Source organism: Temnothorax americanus, unplaced genomic scaffold (genome assembly GCF_048541705.1).
Source record: "Temnothorax americanus isolate GAGA-0224 unplaced genomic scaffold, ASM4854170v1 Scaffold14, whole genome shotgun sequence".
Taxonomy (NCBI): domain Eukaryota; kingdom Metazoa; phylum Arthropoda; class Insecta; order Hymenoptera; family Formicidae; genus Temnothorax; species Temnothorax americanus.
Window position 1 is genome coordinate 4312876 of NW_027509275.1, and position 19625 is coordinate 4332500.

The 19625-nt window shown below is 45.7% G+C and overlaps 1 protein-coding gene across 4 annotated transcripts; it reads right to left on the reverse strand.

Moving 5' to 3' along the window:
* Window positions 1-237: 237 nt before the first annotated feature.
* LOC143894414 (BMP and activin membrane-bound inhibitor homolog) lies at window positions 238-19583 on the reverse strand. Of its 4 annotated transcripts, none has more exons than XM_077400641.1 (3): window positions 19419-19583; window positions 1505-1777; window positions 238-1186 (listed from the first exon to the last, which is right to left on the reverse strand). In XM_077400641.1, the coding sequence occupies exons 1-3, from the start codon at window positions 19543-19545 to the stop codon at window positions 927-929; spliced, it is 660 nt and encodes a 219-aa protein (XP_077256767.1). In that variant the 5' UTR covers window positions 19546-19583; the 3' UTR covers window positions 238-926. The 4 variants fall into 4 exon arrangements, with proteins under 4 accessions (XP_077256767.1, XP_077256765.1, XP_077256766.1 ...); XM_077400639.1 differs by lacking the exon at window positions 19419-19583 and adding an exon at window positions 14362-15355 and having other exon boundaries at window positions 1505-1792; XM_077400640.1 differs by lacking the exon at window positions 19419-19583 and adding an exon at window positions 14362-15342.
* Window positions 19584-19625: the final 42 nt, after the last annotated feature.

The following is a 19625-nucleotide window of genomic DNA, read 5'->3' on the forward strand; positions in this document are numbered from 1 at the left end:
AAAATTTCTCACAAGTTTAATGGCTGTGACTCGAGTCAAAACTGTGACTCAAATGAAAAAATTATGTCAATCACAAATTTCATTTTCATTATAATAATTCTTATAGATCATTTGCGAAATATAATCCTCCCTTCTTTATTGACGTATACCATTCGTAAATTAAAGTTGTGTACTATAATATTCTTGGGGAACAGAATTTAATGGTTGTGTGTAACGTTGAAGGATGTTCTCACATCATTGTAACTCGATAATATCATCAAATTTATTTGATTGTATCGTTCAAGATGATAAAAAATACATAGATACATATATATATTTACAATCCTATAGCGACACAGAAACATACATTCATAACATGTACTTTGTGTCGTTATAACGTCATGTTTAAAGGATCGAAAAATCTTGACCCATTCTCACTCTTTGATCTCGCGACGCCGCGTGCGCCGCGTCGACGTTTCGAGGAAATGCAACGAGTAATACCTTATCATTACAATATATAATTTACACAGTAGTTGCTTTCTCCGTAGAATTCACAGCCAAGTGGAGCCTTCGACGGCCCGCTAGCTTTCACGACAGCTTCGGTATATGACTCTGCCTCTGTGGAACCTCGCAAATTTGCATACCGTCCATTTCTCATATGAATGCATATCGTAAAAAATCAATGGAGTTGAAACAAAGTTAAGTCGGAATAAGATTATTCGTCGCGAGTAAATCTTGTCCGGTTAACATAATCTTGATCGTTCTCAAGATTAACGTACGTTAAGAGTACCCGGTATTCTTCGCTACGCAAATAACGTATAGGTATGGGACAACTGCGATTTCGTGAGTCATATACCGAAACTAGCGCAGCCAGTTCTATTAATTTAACTATTACTTAAAACACCTCTTATATCGGGGAAACTTTGTCCCGAGGATCGCGAAATTTCTTAAACCAGAGGCACTTTTGGTGGTCCCAATAAGGGCGGCCCGTTATCGGATGTTCGATGTGGCACAAATTTATTTGCGTTTTGCGCCGGCATAGGTCGAAGCCATCTGACAGCTAGGCTGGCAATCATCAGCAGGACGATGAATCCACAGATAGCCACAATGATCGTCGCCGTCGGGAACCAGCCATCAGCCGTCTGACTTCCGCGACTGTTTGGATGCACGTGCGGGGCCAAATACGCTCGCTGATCGCCGATTAATACTACAATGATATCATCAAGTTACAAATTAAAATCAATGTTTAACGAACACAATTTATTTTTTCGAAAGTTTAGGAGATACTTTTACGTGTGTTAAAAGAAGGTTAATTCGGTTAATTGATGCTTTGCCAAGATTCCGAGCAACGTTCTTCTTTACGGATACACGTACATTGCGATAATAATCAACGGTACATGAGAACGTGAGAGATATGACAAGTGGAACGGTGAGATATTATATTGTGTTTGCTGAGAATGTTTTTAATATCATGAAATCATGAAAGAGATGAAAGGGAGAAAGGAAGCTAGAGCACTCGTCGAACCTCGTAGAGTCTTATTGAGCCTATTTCTCATCGCGGGACTGTCCACGTGATTGCAGAGATCCTGATCGCAGCAGAGAAATCCTGCGGGGCACTGCCGACTTTTCAAGTTCTCGTCGAGGCAACCGCTATGAGCGGTATGCTCCGCTCTCGAAATCGGCGCATTTGCGTTCGATGGTAATTTAGTGAAGCAGCCCCTACCGCGACACATGTATCCCTGAGGAACGCATTCCGGTTGATTGCAGTAGCATCTTACTTCTCCCACGTTCGAGGAATCTGCAACCAAAAATCCTCTAATGGTAAATAGTTTTTAAATTAGTTGGATTATATATGTATTATTATTATGTATATATATATATATATATATATATATATATATATATATATATATATAGACGCAACTAAGTTATTTAACATTTTTATCAAAGTTTTAATTTGTTTCAGAGATCAGGAACATCGAGAAGGTCTCGCATCGAACATATGCCTCGGTGCCTGACGCAGCGTAAATATACGCAACAAGGTTGATGGTTGGTCTCCCCGACGCGAGGACTGTGAGTTAATGAGGACCGTACAAAATAAACGAAGAGAACAAGTGTGTGAGAGAGAGAGAGAGAGAGAGAGAGAGAGAGAGAGAGAGAGAGAGAAATAGAGACACGAGAAACGTTTATTACGATATTGTGAAGCCATCTTTATCCGCGAGCATGCTCGGCTTCGTTTACCCCAACCCCCGGTCTAACATCTTGCCGGGTTCCCCTCGCGACCTCGTCTTTCTCCACCGGTTTCTTGCTAATAAGCCTGCAGCGATGCCTTGCCTGTCTCTCTCTCTCTCTCTCTCTCTCTCTCTCTCTCTCTCTCTCTGTTTCTCTCTCTCTCTCTCTCTCTCTCTCTCTCTCTCTCTCTCTGTTTCTCTTTCGCTTGTTCAGTCTCTGCGAGCGAGCCTTGCAAGTGCCGGTGCCGGCCCCTCTCTCCGTTCGCGGCCTGTCGGGGTCCAGCTCATCGGGGACTAAAAAACGCTAAAACAGCCGAGTCACAAAAGAAAGATTAAAATGGAGAGGATATATGGAGAGAGGTATGCGGCGCTGCTCCGCTGTGCGCGCATGTATCTCCCCCCCTCTCTCTTTCTCTCTCACTCTTTTTCTTTATCTCTCGATGCAATTCTGCATCAAATACCATGCACGAGAGAAAGAATAATAGAGCTTGACGATTTCATGGCGTTCCATTGAATGTGATTATACGTCGCAAATTAGGAAATTAAGGAAATAATACGTGGGTTGGGAAGTATAAGGGTGTTATAAGGATATTTCAATTTCACGTTGAAATCGGAGGTCAGAAACATTCCGACAGTAGAGATTTCTTGTTCGCTCTGCCATTCATTTTATCAAGTTATTTTATCAAAACAAGTACGAAATATTTCTGTCTCGACTTCTTACATTTTAAACGAACGACCAAAGATTCGTGAATATTTGAATTCTTTTCCTTAAAGTAAATCACTTTGGTAAAGTTCTTTCTACAGATACGTATTTGTGCGTGTATATGCGTGTATTGTCCAATATCCAAAACGTATTTTTACCCTGTAAAACATACATTATAAGACACCGTAAACGTAAAGTAAAGTATGTATATATATCAGTTGTGTCGAAATAGACAGTATAAGAACAGTAGCCTTCCAAAATAAAAATATTCCAAAGAGAGGAATAGTCTCATACGCGTGTGCACGCGCGTTTAAAATAAAAAGAGAAAGGGGGGGGAAAGCAGCGGGAGGTCGAGGGGCCCGGCCCGGCCCGACAGAAGAGAGATACGACCGACAAGCCTGAGGCCGGGGAATAGCCATCCGAAAACAAACATACTGCATCGCAGAGTCGTTCGTTATGCGTCTACGGTATATTAATTATTCCCCAGCCCAGTCCAACCTGGTCGGATCCCTGGACTCCCTGGTTCGGCCCGGCCCACCGCCCAGCCTCGGCGCGGCGAGTTACCCTCTCTCCTCGCGCTTGCATTTCTTTTTTCGTTCCTTCGATATTGGACCCCATCGCCACCGGCAAAACTGACGTGTAACGACGACGATCAACGAATTCTCGATTATCGTGTGACGATAATCCAACGAATTTAATTTCCACTCGGCAAGTGGAGTAAAATTACGTATAATTTTAAACGCTATTTGATTTTCCAAGAAATTAACTTTATTTCAAGAAAAGGCGCAATTAAAAATACGTCTTGATCGTGCGAAATACACGGTTCACAATTCTCCTTTATCTTTCGTAACCACTTGCTCTCATGCTCTCATTGTTAGAAGATAGCGATCTCTCGTGACTCAGGGGAGCATCGATAAGTACTCGATAATGCTATATCGAGTATGCACGAAAGATTCGGGCGCGACAAAAAGATCATTTGGAAAATAAAAAGGTACATTTCGGATTATACTCACGCGCGATATTCGAGATCGCGGCTCCGAGTCGCTCGCCCGAGGATAGAAAGCGCTATAGGCCGCTAGGCGGAAACTCGATTCGAACGAGCACCGTTTGTATGTACGTACATACAATTAGAAGAGCGACGACCCATGTATGCGTAATATGTATATACGCGACATGTAGGATATATGCAGGTATCTTTAAAGCGCACGTCAGTGTCTACCGCGCAATGATGAAACTAACGAGTCTCTTCAAGTATATCCATGTAACTCGCGAACTCGTACATCGCGAACCCTTTGTATTGAACGGTGAACCAAATGCATTAGCAAACGCGCTTTTCTAATTAGCGCGGTCCGAGCGTAACGGCGGTAATTAGCGTGAGAGCGAGAACAAGTCGTGTCTCTGTTTGCGAGGTTAAAGAAAGAAATGTGTATTTAGTTTTCGCAATAAATTCTTTACAGTGATTTAAAAATAATGCTTATTAGCTTATCAAAAGTTAAATCGATTATATCGACTTGAGTACGTGGATTTACTCTGTTCCAATCAAAAAACTGTATTTTAAGACCGATAAATAAATAATCGGCGCGCAATTATATACTTACAATTAGACAAATTGGGAAAACTATACAAAAGTCGCACAGAACTGTATCATTATTATTAGGCTACTGTCTTCTGTAAATTAACTGTTATATATAGTCGTTATGCTGTATATGTACGACTTGCAAGCAGTACTTGATCGTGAATCGTGACTAAAAAGGATTATCACGCGTTCTTTTCTATTGCGTATTCGATCGATTTAGATCATAAGCAAGTATATTACGCCAACTTTTAAGGACGCGAAAGAATACGTAGATATCCTATCGGAAATCAATAGAAATATTAAAATAGCAATTAGGATTATAAATGGATCGCAAATCGAAAAATAAAGTGGGGGTCGAAACACGTCTCGGGGACTCGGATAAAACGGCAGCGGCGAGACACCTGTTCGCAATTACGAGCGGAAGGGACTTACGCGCGCGCGCATGGAGTTATATATGCGAAAAGGAAAAAGGGACGGCCGGCTCTCTCTCATCGCCGTGGCGAAAGGCGAAAGGCGAAAGGCGAAAGGCGAAAGGCGAAAGGAGTGTCCGAAAGAGCGCCGGTGACGATGAAGAGGCCGAAGAGGACCGGTCCGTTGGTCCGCGAGAAGAAGCTTGCCCAGCGATTCGTGAGAAACTTATTTCGTCGAGTGACGCGCTTCGTGTCTCGATAGGATTCGATTTAGAATCATACGATCCATTCAATAGTTTTATCGAGGTTTTGGAAAAATTTCAGAGTATTAATTTTTCTCAACGCGGTTAAATTTGTAAGGAAAGGAGTCCGAATTTCGGACAGCGACTCTTAGCCAAAGCGACGGATGCCCGTGGTCTTAGAACTACTGAACGACCGATCGAGTTGCAGGTTTATTTCATTACCTGAACTGGCATCGGTCAAATAATAAATTGTCAACTGTCATCGTAGACATAGAGCTAAGCTAAAGATAAGGTTCTCGCATAATCCTATAAGCGAGAATGTCCGAGGAATGCTTTCGTCGTCCTCAGGTTGCGAGGACGTATAAACAAATGCCGGAGGGATTACTTCGAGAGTAACGGCCTATGTTCTTAAAATGCATCCGTTTGAAAGCGAAAACAGAAACGGGTCAATAGAGCTCAAGTATTTTCGCTATGCGATGAACGAACCATCCCTCGGGTAAGGGCCGAGGGACGAGGGACGAGGGGCGTGGGGATCCGCCTGATCCTGCTCGCTCTCGGGGCTTTCGGCTAATTCTCGTTTCACAAAGGTACGGTATCGAAGGTGGTATTTGCGTTGGGACTTGTGTAACCATCGAGCCGGACTCTATTCGAGCATTATGTGAGGAAGGGAGACTCGAGACTCGAGACGATTCGGGAAGCGGGTGAACTACGCCGCCGGATGGTTACGGCCGCGGCGCGGCGGGGTGGCAATTAGCAAGAACAATGGAGAGCCGGGGTCCTTGTTCCGAGAAGTAGGCGGAGGGCTTCACTCCGGGGGCCCTGCCATTCCATGGCACGGACAGGGGGCCAGGTACGCGTATCTAAGGTCCGGTATTCGGCATTCCGAATATACGGCCGGCGCGGAGCGGCGCGCGGCGTAAGTATATAGGCACGATCCCGGCGTTTCGGCGCTAGAAGACAGGCTCTTGATGTTCCCGAGCCTCGGCAACCCGGTGATTAGCCCTACTTAACTCGGATATGGGGACGCGACGCGAGCGGGCCCATCGGCAAGTAAAAGGCATCCTCGTCAATTATATGCAATTGCCAAATTGCTCCAAATTATGCGTTGCTCCTCGAGGAACGCGGGGCCCTTTATGATAATTTTCGTGTTTTTTGCAGAGGCAACCTGCCGACCATCTTTGATTATCGCTCACCGAATCCGCCCGTGATTAGCTCGAGATTCCAGTTAATTAAACTCGAAATTTTAACTCGCGTCGTCACGATAACGATAAAAGTGCGTGAAATGCGATTCGACAGATGCCCAAGCAAGACATATATACCATACCTATATATATATATATATATATAGATAGATAATAGTTTCCATTATCTAATAATTCCGTTAACAAATGGATTCGTCCATGAAACATCCTTATTTATTTAATCGTTTACGCATTCCACACACACACACACACGCCAAGTTTACCGATCGCCGCGCGGATGGTAATCCTCGAGAAGATCGTCAGTGATCGAGGCGTAGTAAAGAGATCGGAGTGTAAATTATTGTGTCTCGATTATATATCACGCGCGACAATATAACTTCTCTCTAGTTTTCACATCTGTCATCTGTTTTCCAATCGATTCAATCAATATTTCGCGCGCGTATCATCTTATCGTGTATCGTGGTGAGATAATATTAAATTATTTTCATTTTCCCTATTCTTTATCGTCGCACATCGCGCACGCCGCACGTCGCACGCACGGAAGCAGCAGTGCAGCACCAGCGAAAGCGCACTCGTCATGGAATAGTATATACCTTTAACGGAATAATGTCCCCTTGAGAGCCTTTGTTCCCGCTCGTTTGCGTGCGCAGTTAGCGCGAGAATCATAATATGACACCCGACTCGCTCGTCAGCTCGTCACTAGTCAAGAGTGACCAATGCCGATGTCAAAACGCTGGCTGCTGGCTGTCTAATTGCGCGAAACGATGAGATAATCGTCACATATCGGCCTCGCCGACCTCGAATCGCGCGACGCGCGACGCGCGACGCCGTCGAGCAACGCGTTTCCTTCTGTTTTCTCTCTCTCTCTCATTCCTTTCTCCCGACCTAAAATTACGAATCCGACGTCGACGGTTTTAACGGTTTGCTTCGCGGTGCGTAAACGTTGGCGAACGAAACAAAGCGGTAACCCTAACCCCGAAGCTACCGAAGCGTTCGATGATTTATCGCGAGAACAATAGCTAAACGCGCGTATACTCGATGGGGAAAGGAAGCGCGATCCAACCGCTCGAGACAGTTGTGACGGGCGATCCCCGTCTTGTTGTAAAACAGGGAAGAAGCGACAACGCGTGACAGGACAATCGTCACATATCCGGCCCTCGGTATATCCGGATATCCGGAGCCTAGGGTGTCTGGTAGACCGTTTAGATTCCCCCTCCTCTTACGTAGGAACGGTACATCCACGTCGGCAATGATCGTTGGTGGTGCGTGGAAGTCGACTTTGCTCGTTGGCAGTCTCGCTCCACCGCGTCTTGGGCGTCTCGTCGATCTTGGCGACAGCAAGCGGCAGGTAGATGAGCAGCCGCGCGGCGTTCGCGTGCTCCCCCGCTCCGAGCTTTGGGAGTGCACGCGAGCGGGTCGAGCGACCGCTAAACGGTATCCGTATCGCGTTCCTCATTCGGCCGGGGCCCGGGGCCACGCTTCGTCGAGCGCTATCAATGAAATCGGAACTGTCTATCCTCTCTGCTGCATAATATAATGCATCGTTACATGTATCTTACATCGCGTGTAAATCTTAGACAAACATCTTACCATCTTTGAACATTACGCGATAAAATTTTCTTACATTTTCGCATGTCGCGCAAAGTGAAAAACTAAATGTCGATAAAGTCTCGTTAATATCTTTCAAATCCTCCGTTATTTCATTATCAGTGAAAAATAGGACGCGCGTAGGAATACGCGATATAAATAAATTACAGTTTTAAGCACGCGCGTGTGCGTGCTTGTAAACTGTGCGTTTCCTTGACTAGAAATCATTGACACTGATTCCTAGAATATATCGCACGAGCATATCGCATTTATTTATATAAACATATATCGTGACTGTGCATCGATACGAGATTTTATTTCTACAAGAGAACTTGGAGAACGCGTCGAAGCGCGTCGCGTCGGCCGCGGCGGCGCGGCGTCGCCAAATGTAACACACGTGGACGGTTTTTTCGTCAAAACTCTCTTTACGCGAAATAATTACTTGACGCGTCTTGGACATTCCTTCGCATAATCCAGCGCGACGCGGGCGCGGGATTCTCTCGTTTCTATCCCGCGATGATTACTTTCGCTCGCGGCTCGCCTCGAGCGATGCAAACGCAAACACGTCATCGGTCGACGGTCCGCAAAAAGTGGTGCGAAGGGGGAAACTCGGAATCGCGTTAATTGATCCAGAACGGTCGCGCCGTTATTGGCTAGCTATCCGCGAGCTATCGCCGCACTCTCGGTGGTACGTGATTCCGATGCGAGGCGCGATTCAACGTACGCATGTACGTATACACGAGAAAGATATCTCGTCCAACGAGTAAGTAATCGAGCAAAATACGCTGCGAAAATGCAAATAAATGTACGAAAGCGCAAACACGTTCGAGCTCTCATAGGACTAGGAGTAAATTTAAAGTAACAAAAAGGAATTTGTCTATTTGCGATTTGCGATTTGCGTTTCTGAAACTACTATAGGCTCGCCGAGATCTCGCGATCTTGCAATGTCATCGTTACGATTGAAAAACTATCGACAATGAGAGCGATCGTCATTCTCGTCACGTTAGATGGCAATGAGTCTAACGACGCTGACAAAGCGACGCTGCGTCTCCTCCGTCCCGCCATGCGCCATCCTCGCATTCCTCGCTCTCTCTCGTCAATCATCGCGCGACGCGCATCGTATAAGTTCGTCGATCGCCAAGCCGGCCAAGCGCCAAGCGCCAAGCGCCAAGCGCCAAGCGTCGAGTGATCGAGCTACCAGGCGGCCGGTGTATAGTGGACAGCGCTCGTTCATTTGGATTCGACGCATCTCGATTCTCGACTTCTCGAGCTGCACATATGCATACATGCCGTACGCGTACGTGCATACGTGCACGCGTGCCTGTGCGCGGCGCGGCGCGGCGCGGCGTCGCGTCGCATACGAAGCGTGCTATTAACATAACGCGCGCGTCTGTCTATTCGAAATGCCACGGATATAACGCGCGGTGATCGATAGCCGATTGTAAATAGCGAAAACCAAACGTCCTCGGGTAGTCGTGTACTTACCCGCGGAATGAGGCGCGATTTTGCATGGTCACGCACGCGTCTCGTCGTCTCGTCGCGCATATTTTTGACGAACCCTATCCCCTATCGCGGAATGCGCTTTGACGCGTGACATTAACGCGCGCAACGATTTTTCCTGGATTATTTTCTTTTGTCGACTGCTTCGTAAACGTGGTATTGTATCCCGTGAAATTCCAGCTCAATAAAACGGAATACGCGTTCTAAAGAGCGAGGCTATATTTATAGCGAGATCGTTTATGCGATCGTATACTTACGTCTATACGTGATCGTATGCGGCGCGGCGCCGGCGCCGCGGAAAGCGCGCGCGTAATTTTTACATAACAAAGGCGAGAGAGACCGAGAGCATCGCCATGAATGTTAAATTGGACAAATTACCTATGCGTTGTTATACGTATAAATACATCTGGTGATAATAAAGAAGCTCGTGTATCGATACGTATATTTTTACCGTAGCCATCGCGCTTCTCGAGCGAAAAAAGTAAATGAGTGATAAGTACGAATGAATCGATCTCAAGTTTTCCAAATTTATTCACGAGAGAAAGTTAATTCTTTCGTTGTAATCGCATATATTCAATCGTGATAGCTCTGATTTATTGGTAGAAAACCGTTTATTCGTTTTAAATCTACTACCGGTCGCGCGCGGTATATAAACGCACGCCTCTCCGGCCCATATTTCCTCGTTCGTTTACAAAATATATCCTTATTCTCAAAAACCTCGGCTCTTCGCGAGCCTTGGAACGAACGAACGAACGAACGAACTCGGAATCAAAAATCACGTTTCCCCAAGGACGCAAGTTTTACGAAAGAACGATAGAACGAACAGTCTACGAGGCTCTATTCGACATTCGACCCCGACGCGCGCCGCGCCGGCTGTAAACGAAGCATTAAATCGTAAACGAGTAGTGAACGAGATCGGGATCGTATGAATTAGCATGTCGGAACACCTGTCGTTTGCCTACACGGGTAAAGTCGCGACGAAGCGATAAATCTGCAGATGTATAAATTGTGTTGTTTTTTAAGTAATCACCGAAAGTAAGAAAATTTTCGATTAAGCGGTAGCGTTGGCGTTGGCATTGGCGCGTCGTCTAATTGCGAGCGGAAAACTTGCATCAGCGGCCATCGAACGCGCGTCGTTAACTTTTCGCGTCGCTCGTCGAGTTGTTTTTGCTCAAGCCTCAATCTAGATGTGGTACGTGGTTTGCGCAACCGTTGTGGCGAGGCGAAATAAGCGCCTATTACTTGACGCGCGGTGACTTTTAGTCGCGGCGGTGAGCGACGCTTTTATGTCCGTCGTACGTCCGCCATCTTAATTAACCGTTGGTTATTTAATTAATGGTGGAATGCGCAAGAGTGCACCACGTCGATCAAAATCAGTTTCCATCAACGGGATATGCATATTATACACGTTACGCGTGCGTGTGCGCGTATACAAACCGGTCTTTTTCCCTGAAGATATGTGTGCGCGGGTTTCGTTTTGCGGAGAGATCAAGCCCCATTTGTTCGGCGCGTAGCACATTTTACGCGTGTCGCGTGTGGTCGAAAATTTGATAGATGACAATAACGAGTGTTTCAATTCGCGCGCTGGTTATTTTGCTACGTTTTTGTAGCAAACGTAAAATACGCGTCACGCGTATGTCCGGTGCCACTATTTCCTAACGATAAGCGCGGACGCGTTGTAACGCGTAGGGTATTTTCTATCGCGCCGCGCGTATTTGTTACAATATAATTCTAGCGAAATATTATATCGACGACTCGTACCGCGAACTTGACGACGTGGCTGTTTAAACTTAAAAAAGTAACGCCGGATCCTCTCCTCTCGCATCCTTGAGCAAATTCCGCGAAGCAGGGCAGACCCATCGTTACGAATCCGGGCATAGCGATCGCTTCGTGGGACACTATACATATGTGTGTAGCGTATTAGTGTGTACACGGCTACGCCAAGTATTTATGTACGGGACGTACATAGCCAAAGAGGTACAAACTCGTCACGCACGCATGCACATCCGTGTGGCCGACAGGCGCCACCGAGTCGAGGATGTGTGCGCGCGTGCATGCGTACGCCAGCTGTACGCGCGGTAGCGGTAGTCGCCACGCCGCGGCGCCGCGCGCCATGGTACTTGGCGGGAGCGTGTGTGCGGGCGCCGCGCCGGACGCACGTGTGTGTCAGTGTTAACCAGGCATATGGATGCATACGCTTCGCTCTCGTCGTCGTTGTCGTCGATGAGCTCGCATTTTTCGTTGTGTCGCGCCATTCGCCACTCGAAAGACAACGGCGGCGGCGGCGGCGGCGACGACGACGACGACGACGACGACGACGATACGATGAATAACGGTGTAGATCGAAGCTACGATTCAACCAAATTTTCGACCAATTATCTAAAAGAATATGTCATCGATAAATTCACCCTTTGCGCATTTATCTTTAAACGTAATTACACGCTCGACAATAATCTCGATGTAAATTGTATCACAGCTAGTAAGAAATATTATTGAAGTACGTTTTTTCATATCGTAAAACTGCTTTCGATCTCTGAAATCCGCGATAGAAAATATAAAAGATTCACAATTTGTTGTGGCGAAACCCGCGGTTCTCGAAGATTATGACTTCGCGTAACGAATTAAAAATGATATTACATCATTTTTCAATCCGTCGGGATTGCGAGACACGCAGCGAAAACTAAAAATAAAATTTAAATCGCAGAAATATAATCGTCTCCATCGATGCTGTTGATTGAACGTACATACATAGCTCAGTCTCTATACGCAACTCGTATTACGAAATCTATAAGACTATAGATGACAATTTGACTTATCGTTAATTAGCCAATCGACCCTTGATTTCGCACGCACGCACGCACGCGCGCTAACAGGCGAATCTTTCGTATCGGTCGCTGTCATTGTACGCGAATGGTTTAACGCGAGCGAATCATCGAACGCATTCGGATTACCGACTTGGCGATATCGAGGTCCGCAGCTTTGTCGAAGATGCGAATACGGTCGAGAAGCTATAACCAGCGAACGAAATGGTTCCGTGGAACGTGGAATCGACGATTTTCTCTCTCTCTCGTGCGCGCGCGCGCGCGACGCGCTCAACTATGCCAAATGCTAACTAAAACCGAACGCATTTTCTTCCTATAACAATAAGAATTTTCTTAAAAAAGTTAACGGCGAACTTTATTCTAATATTTGTAATCGAAGAATAATAAATGATGCGCGATTGATATGCATTTATTTAGAAATTAGATTCTGTAAAAAAGCTAGTCCCATCGTCTGTCCGCCAGATTTGAATTCACTTGGTTTTTAGGATTATTCAAGGAGGAAATAAAAATATGACACGCGGACGTGACGCAACAATGTTGCGCTACGCGTGCAACAAGCGTGTCGGTATTTATCACGCATATATAGGTATAACGCACTACGTACTCCACTACTCCACTATCCGCGCGTCTAGCTGGCGCCCATCGTCTGTTTTATCGTCTCTTTCTAGTCTCGCGACTCGCGACTCGCGACTCGCGCCTAGATCGTGCGAACGACGAAATTTCAAAATTATTAGCTCACATCTCACGACGACGCGCGACGCGACGTGCGTGAATACGAGAGACAAAGAGTCGCGGAGTTAATTATGGGGAATGGGAAAAATGATAAACGTTAAACGACGCTACGTGGTCGCTGAATTACCTATTGCCTGAAAAAAATTTACGCATTTTGTGCGCGTATGCGCGTCTCCGTGTCTGTGTCTGTATATAGATTGGGTGCATTGCCAATTGAGAATTGTTATATACAAGCGGTTTTCATTGTGAGAAGATGAAAACAAGAGGGAGGAAAGAAGCGCGCTAGGCCGCGTGATACTAGCAGGCGCCTTTCTCGCGGATATAAATCTATCGATCGATCGTGAATCATTCGTAGGCGCCTCGTGCCTCGCGCCTCGCGCCGCGTTCGCCCCGCTCGATTCGAGTAAGTAAACGATTTTATTGCTCGCCTCGAGCATTCCACGAGTCACGACGACCGACCCCCTTTCAAGATAGTTTACACCGTCGCGTAATAGCCTTTGTTTGTTTGCAACGTTTGCAACTAAACTGTTTCGACAAATTCTTTGGCGCCGAGTATTTTTGGGAAGCCACCCTTCTCGCGACGTATCTATATATTACGCAATACGCGCGTACTTATATCGACTTACGATCCAACGATTTGACTTTTTTAACACTCGCGTTTTCTCATTCGGTCTAAATACTCCAAATGGAAGCGACTTTGACGACGCGATTTAAAATTCATCTCGCACCTGTGGACATAGGAGGTCACGTAATACTTGATTGCCACGTGTTGAATCATCAAAGGTTTCGTCACATTCCTGCGTCTAACTTTTATATCGCGACTCTCACGTAAATGCATACGTGAGCTATAGCGACAGGTCGACGGTCGACACTGTCGATAGCCGATAGCCAGCGTTCATTCTTGCTAAATTCACGAGAATTAGTAAAACAAGCGTGCCGACTGCCGAGCACGCGCGCGCGCGGTGTTTCCTGCGTTCACTCACGCGCAAATATATCGCACCTTTGCTAGCTTATAAGTATATATAATGAATATCAAAGCGCTATTATTTACATCTGCGTTAAAATAATAAAAATTCATTTGTCTAAGTTTTGAGTGATCGATGAATCAATTAAGGCGCGATCCATCCATGTTTCTTTGCTACATCTCGACCAATTTGTTTTTACATTTCTACACGGAAAAGCGACGCGTAACTCGCGCGAATTTGGCACAACGCCGCGTTGTGTTCTCGCTATAGTCTGTTCCGCGCTTTCGCTTTATATTCGAAATTCGAATATGTATATGTACACTGCATAGAATAGCGTTTACCTCGTTCGCTTAGGGTTACAATTTACAATTGGGGGAGATAGATATATCTAAACGGCCGCGGCGCGTTATACCTTTATCGATGGCTCGCGCCTCGTTGTCGGCGAGCACCTCGTAATCTTCCGGATCGAAATTTGTCGGCGCACCGCTGGTGACAGCGACAACGAGAGCTGTCGTCACCAATGTCACCATCGCGATAGTCAATACGTCGCGCGGCAACATTCCGAACGCAACTCTCGGCTCTCGGCAGTCTCGGCTTGAAATCGATTTGATCTCGCAATCAGGGATAACTGTCCACGTGGTGAGTCTCCGAGTCTGTGTCTGGCGCCGATCGCGGCGTCCACGGCGCGTTGGTCGTCGGAGCGATCGATTTCCAAAAATCTGGCACGCGTTTCCCCTCGACGTAGAGCGTCGAGATTATCGCTGCGCGGCGCGCATAACGCGACACGCGCGTACGCCGTACGCGAGCGCGTTTCGGCGGAAGAAACGATCGACGTGGAGCCGTGGAGCGTCGGCGCGCGACACCCTACTCCGACGATGTCCGGTGGCTGACTGACTCACTGACTCACTCGCTCGGCCCGCTCGGCTCGCTCGGCTGTCGCCAGTGTCGCCGCCGCGCCGGCCGTCGCGCCGGCCACCTCGGAGCGTCGCGGCGTCGGAGCGTCCCGGCCTTCCCTGATCCCGATCGCTCCGAGAGCGCTCGCTTCGAATGATTTTTTAAGGAAAGCCGCCACTCCAAATAGGCCAAGTCCGTGGTGGCTACCACGCTACCACCGATCGCGCGACGAGTAATACTTATGACGCGATGCGGCGTGCGCTCGTTACACGTTACCGTACACGTCGCTCATCGATTTGTCATATAGACGCGGTCGCGGAACTAATATATTACGCGGTACGAGAAATTTTCAAAAATTCTTTGTGCTTTGTGCCAAAAACACGTGCGCCACGTAAACGGTATTCCGCGTTCAGACGCTCGCTTTTAGAACCGCTCAGGGGAGAAAATTTGTTACATATATATACAAATATATACATACCGGTATATTTTGTGACTCGTATATTACCGAGATAATCGGACTAGCGTGACGTATCGGAATTCAATTACTTACGTTAACGATGTAAGCATTGTAAGCGGTACACCCTACGCAGGAACGTAGCGTCAACATCCGATCAGCCGACGCCACCCCGTGTGCGTGTAAGTAGCGCGAAATAGTATGCGTGCGATTTGTCAGCGGAAAGTCGGTGAGAATTGCGGCGCGGAAGGGGACGATGGCGCCTGAACCGGGAACCCTGACGCCAAAGTGGTGCGACGCGACGCGACGCGTCACGCTTTGCTTGCTTTTTCCCGACGACGTCGATAGTCGGACAGTTTCCTTTCGCTACTATCCTGTGTGTACACATGCTGTCTCTTGTAATCCGAATATTACGCCTTGCAACCTTAGGATTTCCACATTCCAGATTTATAATTCCAATTAGATTTCCATAAGATTCTAAAATTATACGTCTAGATTTTTTACACCCCTTATTCAATTATGTATAGTATAAATCATTGATGTAAATCGAAATGTATCGAACGGCACGTATACGTATCGCACTTTTTCTAATATCTTTACGTATATAATGCGCGCATTCAAAAACTTGGCGCGACATGCCAAACTTATAGAGGATTCACTGTGATCGCGACGGTACGGCACGACGTCTCTTTCTTCATCGGTGCGTTTATTTATGTTAGACGGAACCTCTTTCTCACGATGACCTAGCGTTTTGGGCGTAAGACTTTCGGCACGCACATACGTTACTCCTCTGGCGTTGCTCGTTTGATCGGCAAGATGTGTATAGGTGTACGTGTGTGTTCGGCAACCTGGAGAGGATGACTAATTACGTTGAAACAGCAACAGCCAGAGTCGAAACCGGGGTCGGGGCCGGGGCCGGGGCCGGAGGGCCTGGGGCACCTGGCACGCTGGTCGTCCCTCGAGGGCAGCGGGGAATTTGAGCTACATGGTCCACCGTTAGTCATACATTATAGAACAAAGGATGCCAGCGTGGTAGTCGGTTTGCTCTTCGGGAAGCTTCGTCAAACACTGCGCACGTTGGATCTTGCATCTCGGGGTCGTGATTCGTAGCTTTTTAGACTTCTCCCCGTCCGTGCGGCATCTCTAGTTATTCCTAAATAAATATAAGCAAAGTCGTTACTCGGCGAAACCCATAATTTAGGCTGGCATTGACGACGGCATTCTCAATATAAATATAACGAATATACAATGTACGCGATCGAAACTTGAAAACTTTAAACGATTAAAGATCTAAAAAGTTTTGACAGTTAAGTTGATGTATGTACACGTTTTGCGCAGATAGTTACGAACGTCTTTTTTGAGTATACTTAAAATATCGTAACGTCAACGCGGCGTGAAGCAAATTTGACAGCTTTGTCTACAATTTTCACTTAAGATCCATCTTATTAGATATATGTTACGGTTTATCGTTTCTCGTTTCTCTCGAGACTACCAAGGGTTAATAGTGTCCGTTGAGATAATATTATTAGCGCGCGATATTTGATCGCTCGTGATCCAAGATCCGACAGCCGTGCCCCGGCGCTACTGCTGGAACTTGAAAGAGCTATCCAGCGAGCGTAACAAAAAATCGCTTTACGACAGACTCGCGGCCAGCCTGTCGGCACTCGGCGGCAGTTATCTCCCGCACGGCCGGCTTCTATTTATATTTTCCGTTCGTTAGTCGATCAGCGGCATATACGATCGAGACGAGAATTATATCCCCGAGCGTGAACAACGACCGTACGTTTAAGATTTATTTCCACGCGAATAAAAGATATAGTTATAGTTGCATATCGTGCAACGCATATGTATATCTCTCTTCTACTATACTATAATATTCCAAGTTTATATCTATGTACATACATATAATACATATACAGGTTTTGTGATATAACACACGCGTAATGGTAATACTTTACCTATGTATCTTAATTTATTCCGCCGCAGGAAAAACCATAATCCCATCGAATCGCAATGTATCTACGCGTAAGTTTCGGCGTCATCTTCACGAATAGTTTACCGTGCCCATTATGTAACGATTATTTCTAAGGAATCTATAATATAAAATATTTATTATTTACATTTTTATCGTGCGTCGCAGCATATCTGTCATATAAAATTTGTTTTCGTAAATTGGGTATATTTACGACTCGGTATACGTCTGATAACAAGTAAACATGTGTATATTTAAATTACAGTTGAAAACTATTTCGTCACGGTACCCTTAGGTAACTCGTCGAGCTTCCCGCGTCCGTGTATAAATCACGATCAAAAATTGATTCGACACGCATGATGCCAGAGATTCCGGTCCACTTAAAACCGGATCTTGTCTCGACTCCCTGTGTCCCTATATACAGGTTTATTCGGATCTACCTGACGAGGATTAGAAACCGTAAACGATGTGATTGAAAACAACCCCGTCGACACAAAACGCGTGGAACTGAAACGATCGTTAACGATACAATGGTTTAAGGTTTAACGAATCAATTATTTAACAACTCCACTGAGAGTGCCACTCGATTGAATTATCGCTAGAGAGTCGACGCGACGTTTCTCGTGGCCGGAAAACGATGATCTTGGAATTTTGGATGGTTTAAATTTACATTTGAATGTCCCAATATATAAGAACAAATTATTGACACACATTAATATGACGTTATCAATACTCTTGTCATATTCTTATACATTGGCAAAAAGGATTATATATACATATATATATATATATATATATATATATATTTTTTTTTTCTTTTTACCTTTTATTTTATTGTCGGCGTGTTGCGAAAAGCGCCACAGTTATCTCTTTCGACAGTTATAAAGCGATTGCGATAAAGCGTTCTTTCAAGAATGGAATAGCTTTAAGAATCCTCGGTCACTTTTAACGTATGAAACGCGAAGAAATGGCGCGCGATGCCATCTATTCCAAGGTAAAAAGAATAAGAGACTAACGACGCGCGCGTTTACTAAGGTGTATATGAGGTAGGTCGAACCGAGACATTCCCGAACTCGAAAACCCACTTAACCATTCGGAGAAGGAAGATTAGAGGGCAGGTCTGTGAGAAGCCCCAAGCCGTGTGCTATCTACGGTTTTCAGGACCGAAGCCTGGGGATCCGGCCTCTCGTCGAGAGGTAGACCGATAAGAAGGCGGCTTTTAGTGCATCGCGACAAACTACCCCGAGGAAGTGCGGTCGTACGGCCGAAGAAAAGAAAACTGGATAGATAACAAGGAACGAGCCTAAAATGCAGGAATGCCGTCAATTAGATTGGAGGAGCATCGACGGTCCACACACGTCCCTCTTGAGACAAACTACTAAATGTTATTTATAATTTATAATATTGCACGCGTGCGTGCGTGCGTGCGTGCGTGTCATGCGTGATATACACGAATGATATATACATGAATTAACAATATTAATAGAATATTAATAGAAGGTGTATTGCGGATTTGCCATCGAGGAATCGCAAACTACGTTGCTGTTCCACGTGGGAAAAACGAGTCTTAATGCCGCGTAGGTGGCTACTATAAACGTGCAACGTACACTCGCTGTATGGCCTCGATGCTCATGATCTGTTACACAGGGTGGTCCCTGCGCTCTACCAAGGCTGCTTTCGAATAGATTTATCTTCGCCGATCGTTAATTATATCCAATGTTAATTGCAGACGGCATAAAACTAACGGCATTGCGACGTGCCACACGGTCTCTTCGCACATCGGTATCTCACACACATATCTCGATGATAACTTTTACTCGATTGTTTTACATTGCTATAAAAATCTTTTCTTATCTTTTAATATATAATTTTATTTAATTTTTCAATTCTAACGTACATGTTTTATTCAGACCCATATTCCGAACGTTCTTTTATCGATAAAAGTGCGTTCGGAATATGGGTCTTGGTATTTTTTATCATATTAAAATATTAAAATATTAAAATATAAGTTTAAGAAAATGTAACAAGATACTTGATCGGTATTGATTTCTCTTCGAAATCAGACCTTTTGCAGTCAATCGATTTGCGGTAGATAAAAGATTAATTTAAATATATATGGATACAGATGTGAGAAAAGAGATACGCGAACCTCGTAACCACGTAGCAAGATGCCAGGACGGATACGAGAGCCGCGATAGCAAGGACGAGAGCGGCAATATGTAGCGCCTTGATGCGATTCCGGAGAAGTCGGTCAGCCGATTCCGTCGAATCTTCATACTTTCGATCAGGCCGCAACGTTAGCATCGTATCGCGATTCGTTGACGTTAGATCGCCCATCGACACCCCGCGATCCACC

Coding starts and splice junctions, on each gene's coding strand:
- LOC143894414 (XM_077400639.1), bottom strand. CDS start 14,509: ATGTTGCCGCGCGACGTATTGACTATCGCGATGGTGACATTGGTGACG. Junction 1,793..14,361: donor GGCGCGAGCCATCGATAAAG/GTATAACGCGCC, acceptor TTACCATTAGAG/GATTTTTGGTTGCAGATTCC. Junction 1,187..1,504: donor GCTCAATAAGACTCTACGAG/GTTCGACGAGTG, acceptor ATATCATTGTAG/TATTAATCGGCGATCAGCGA.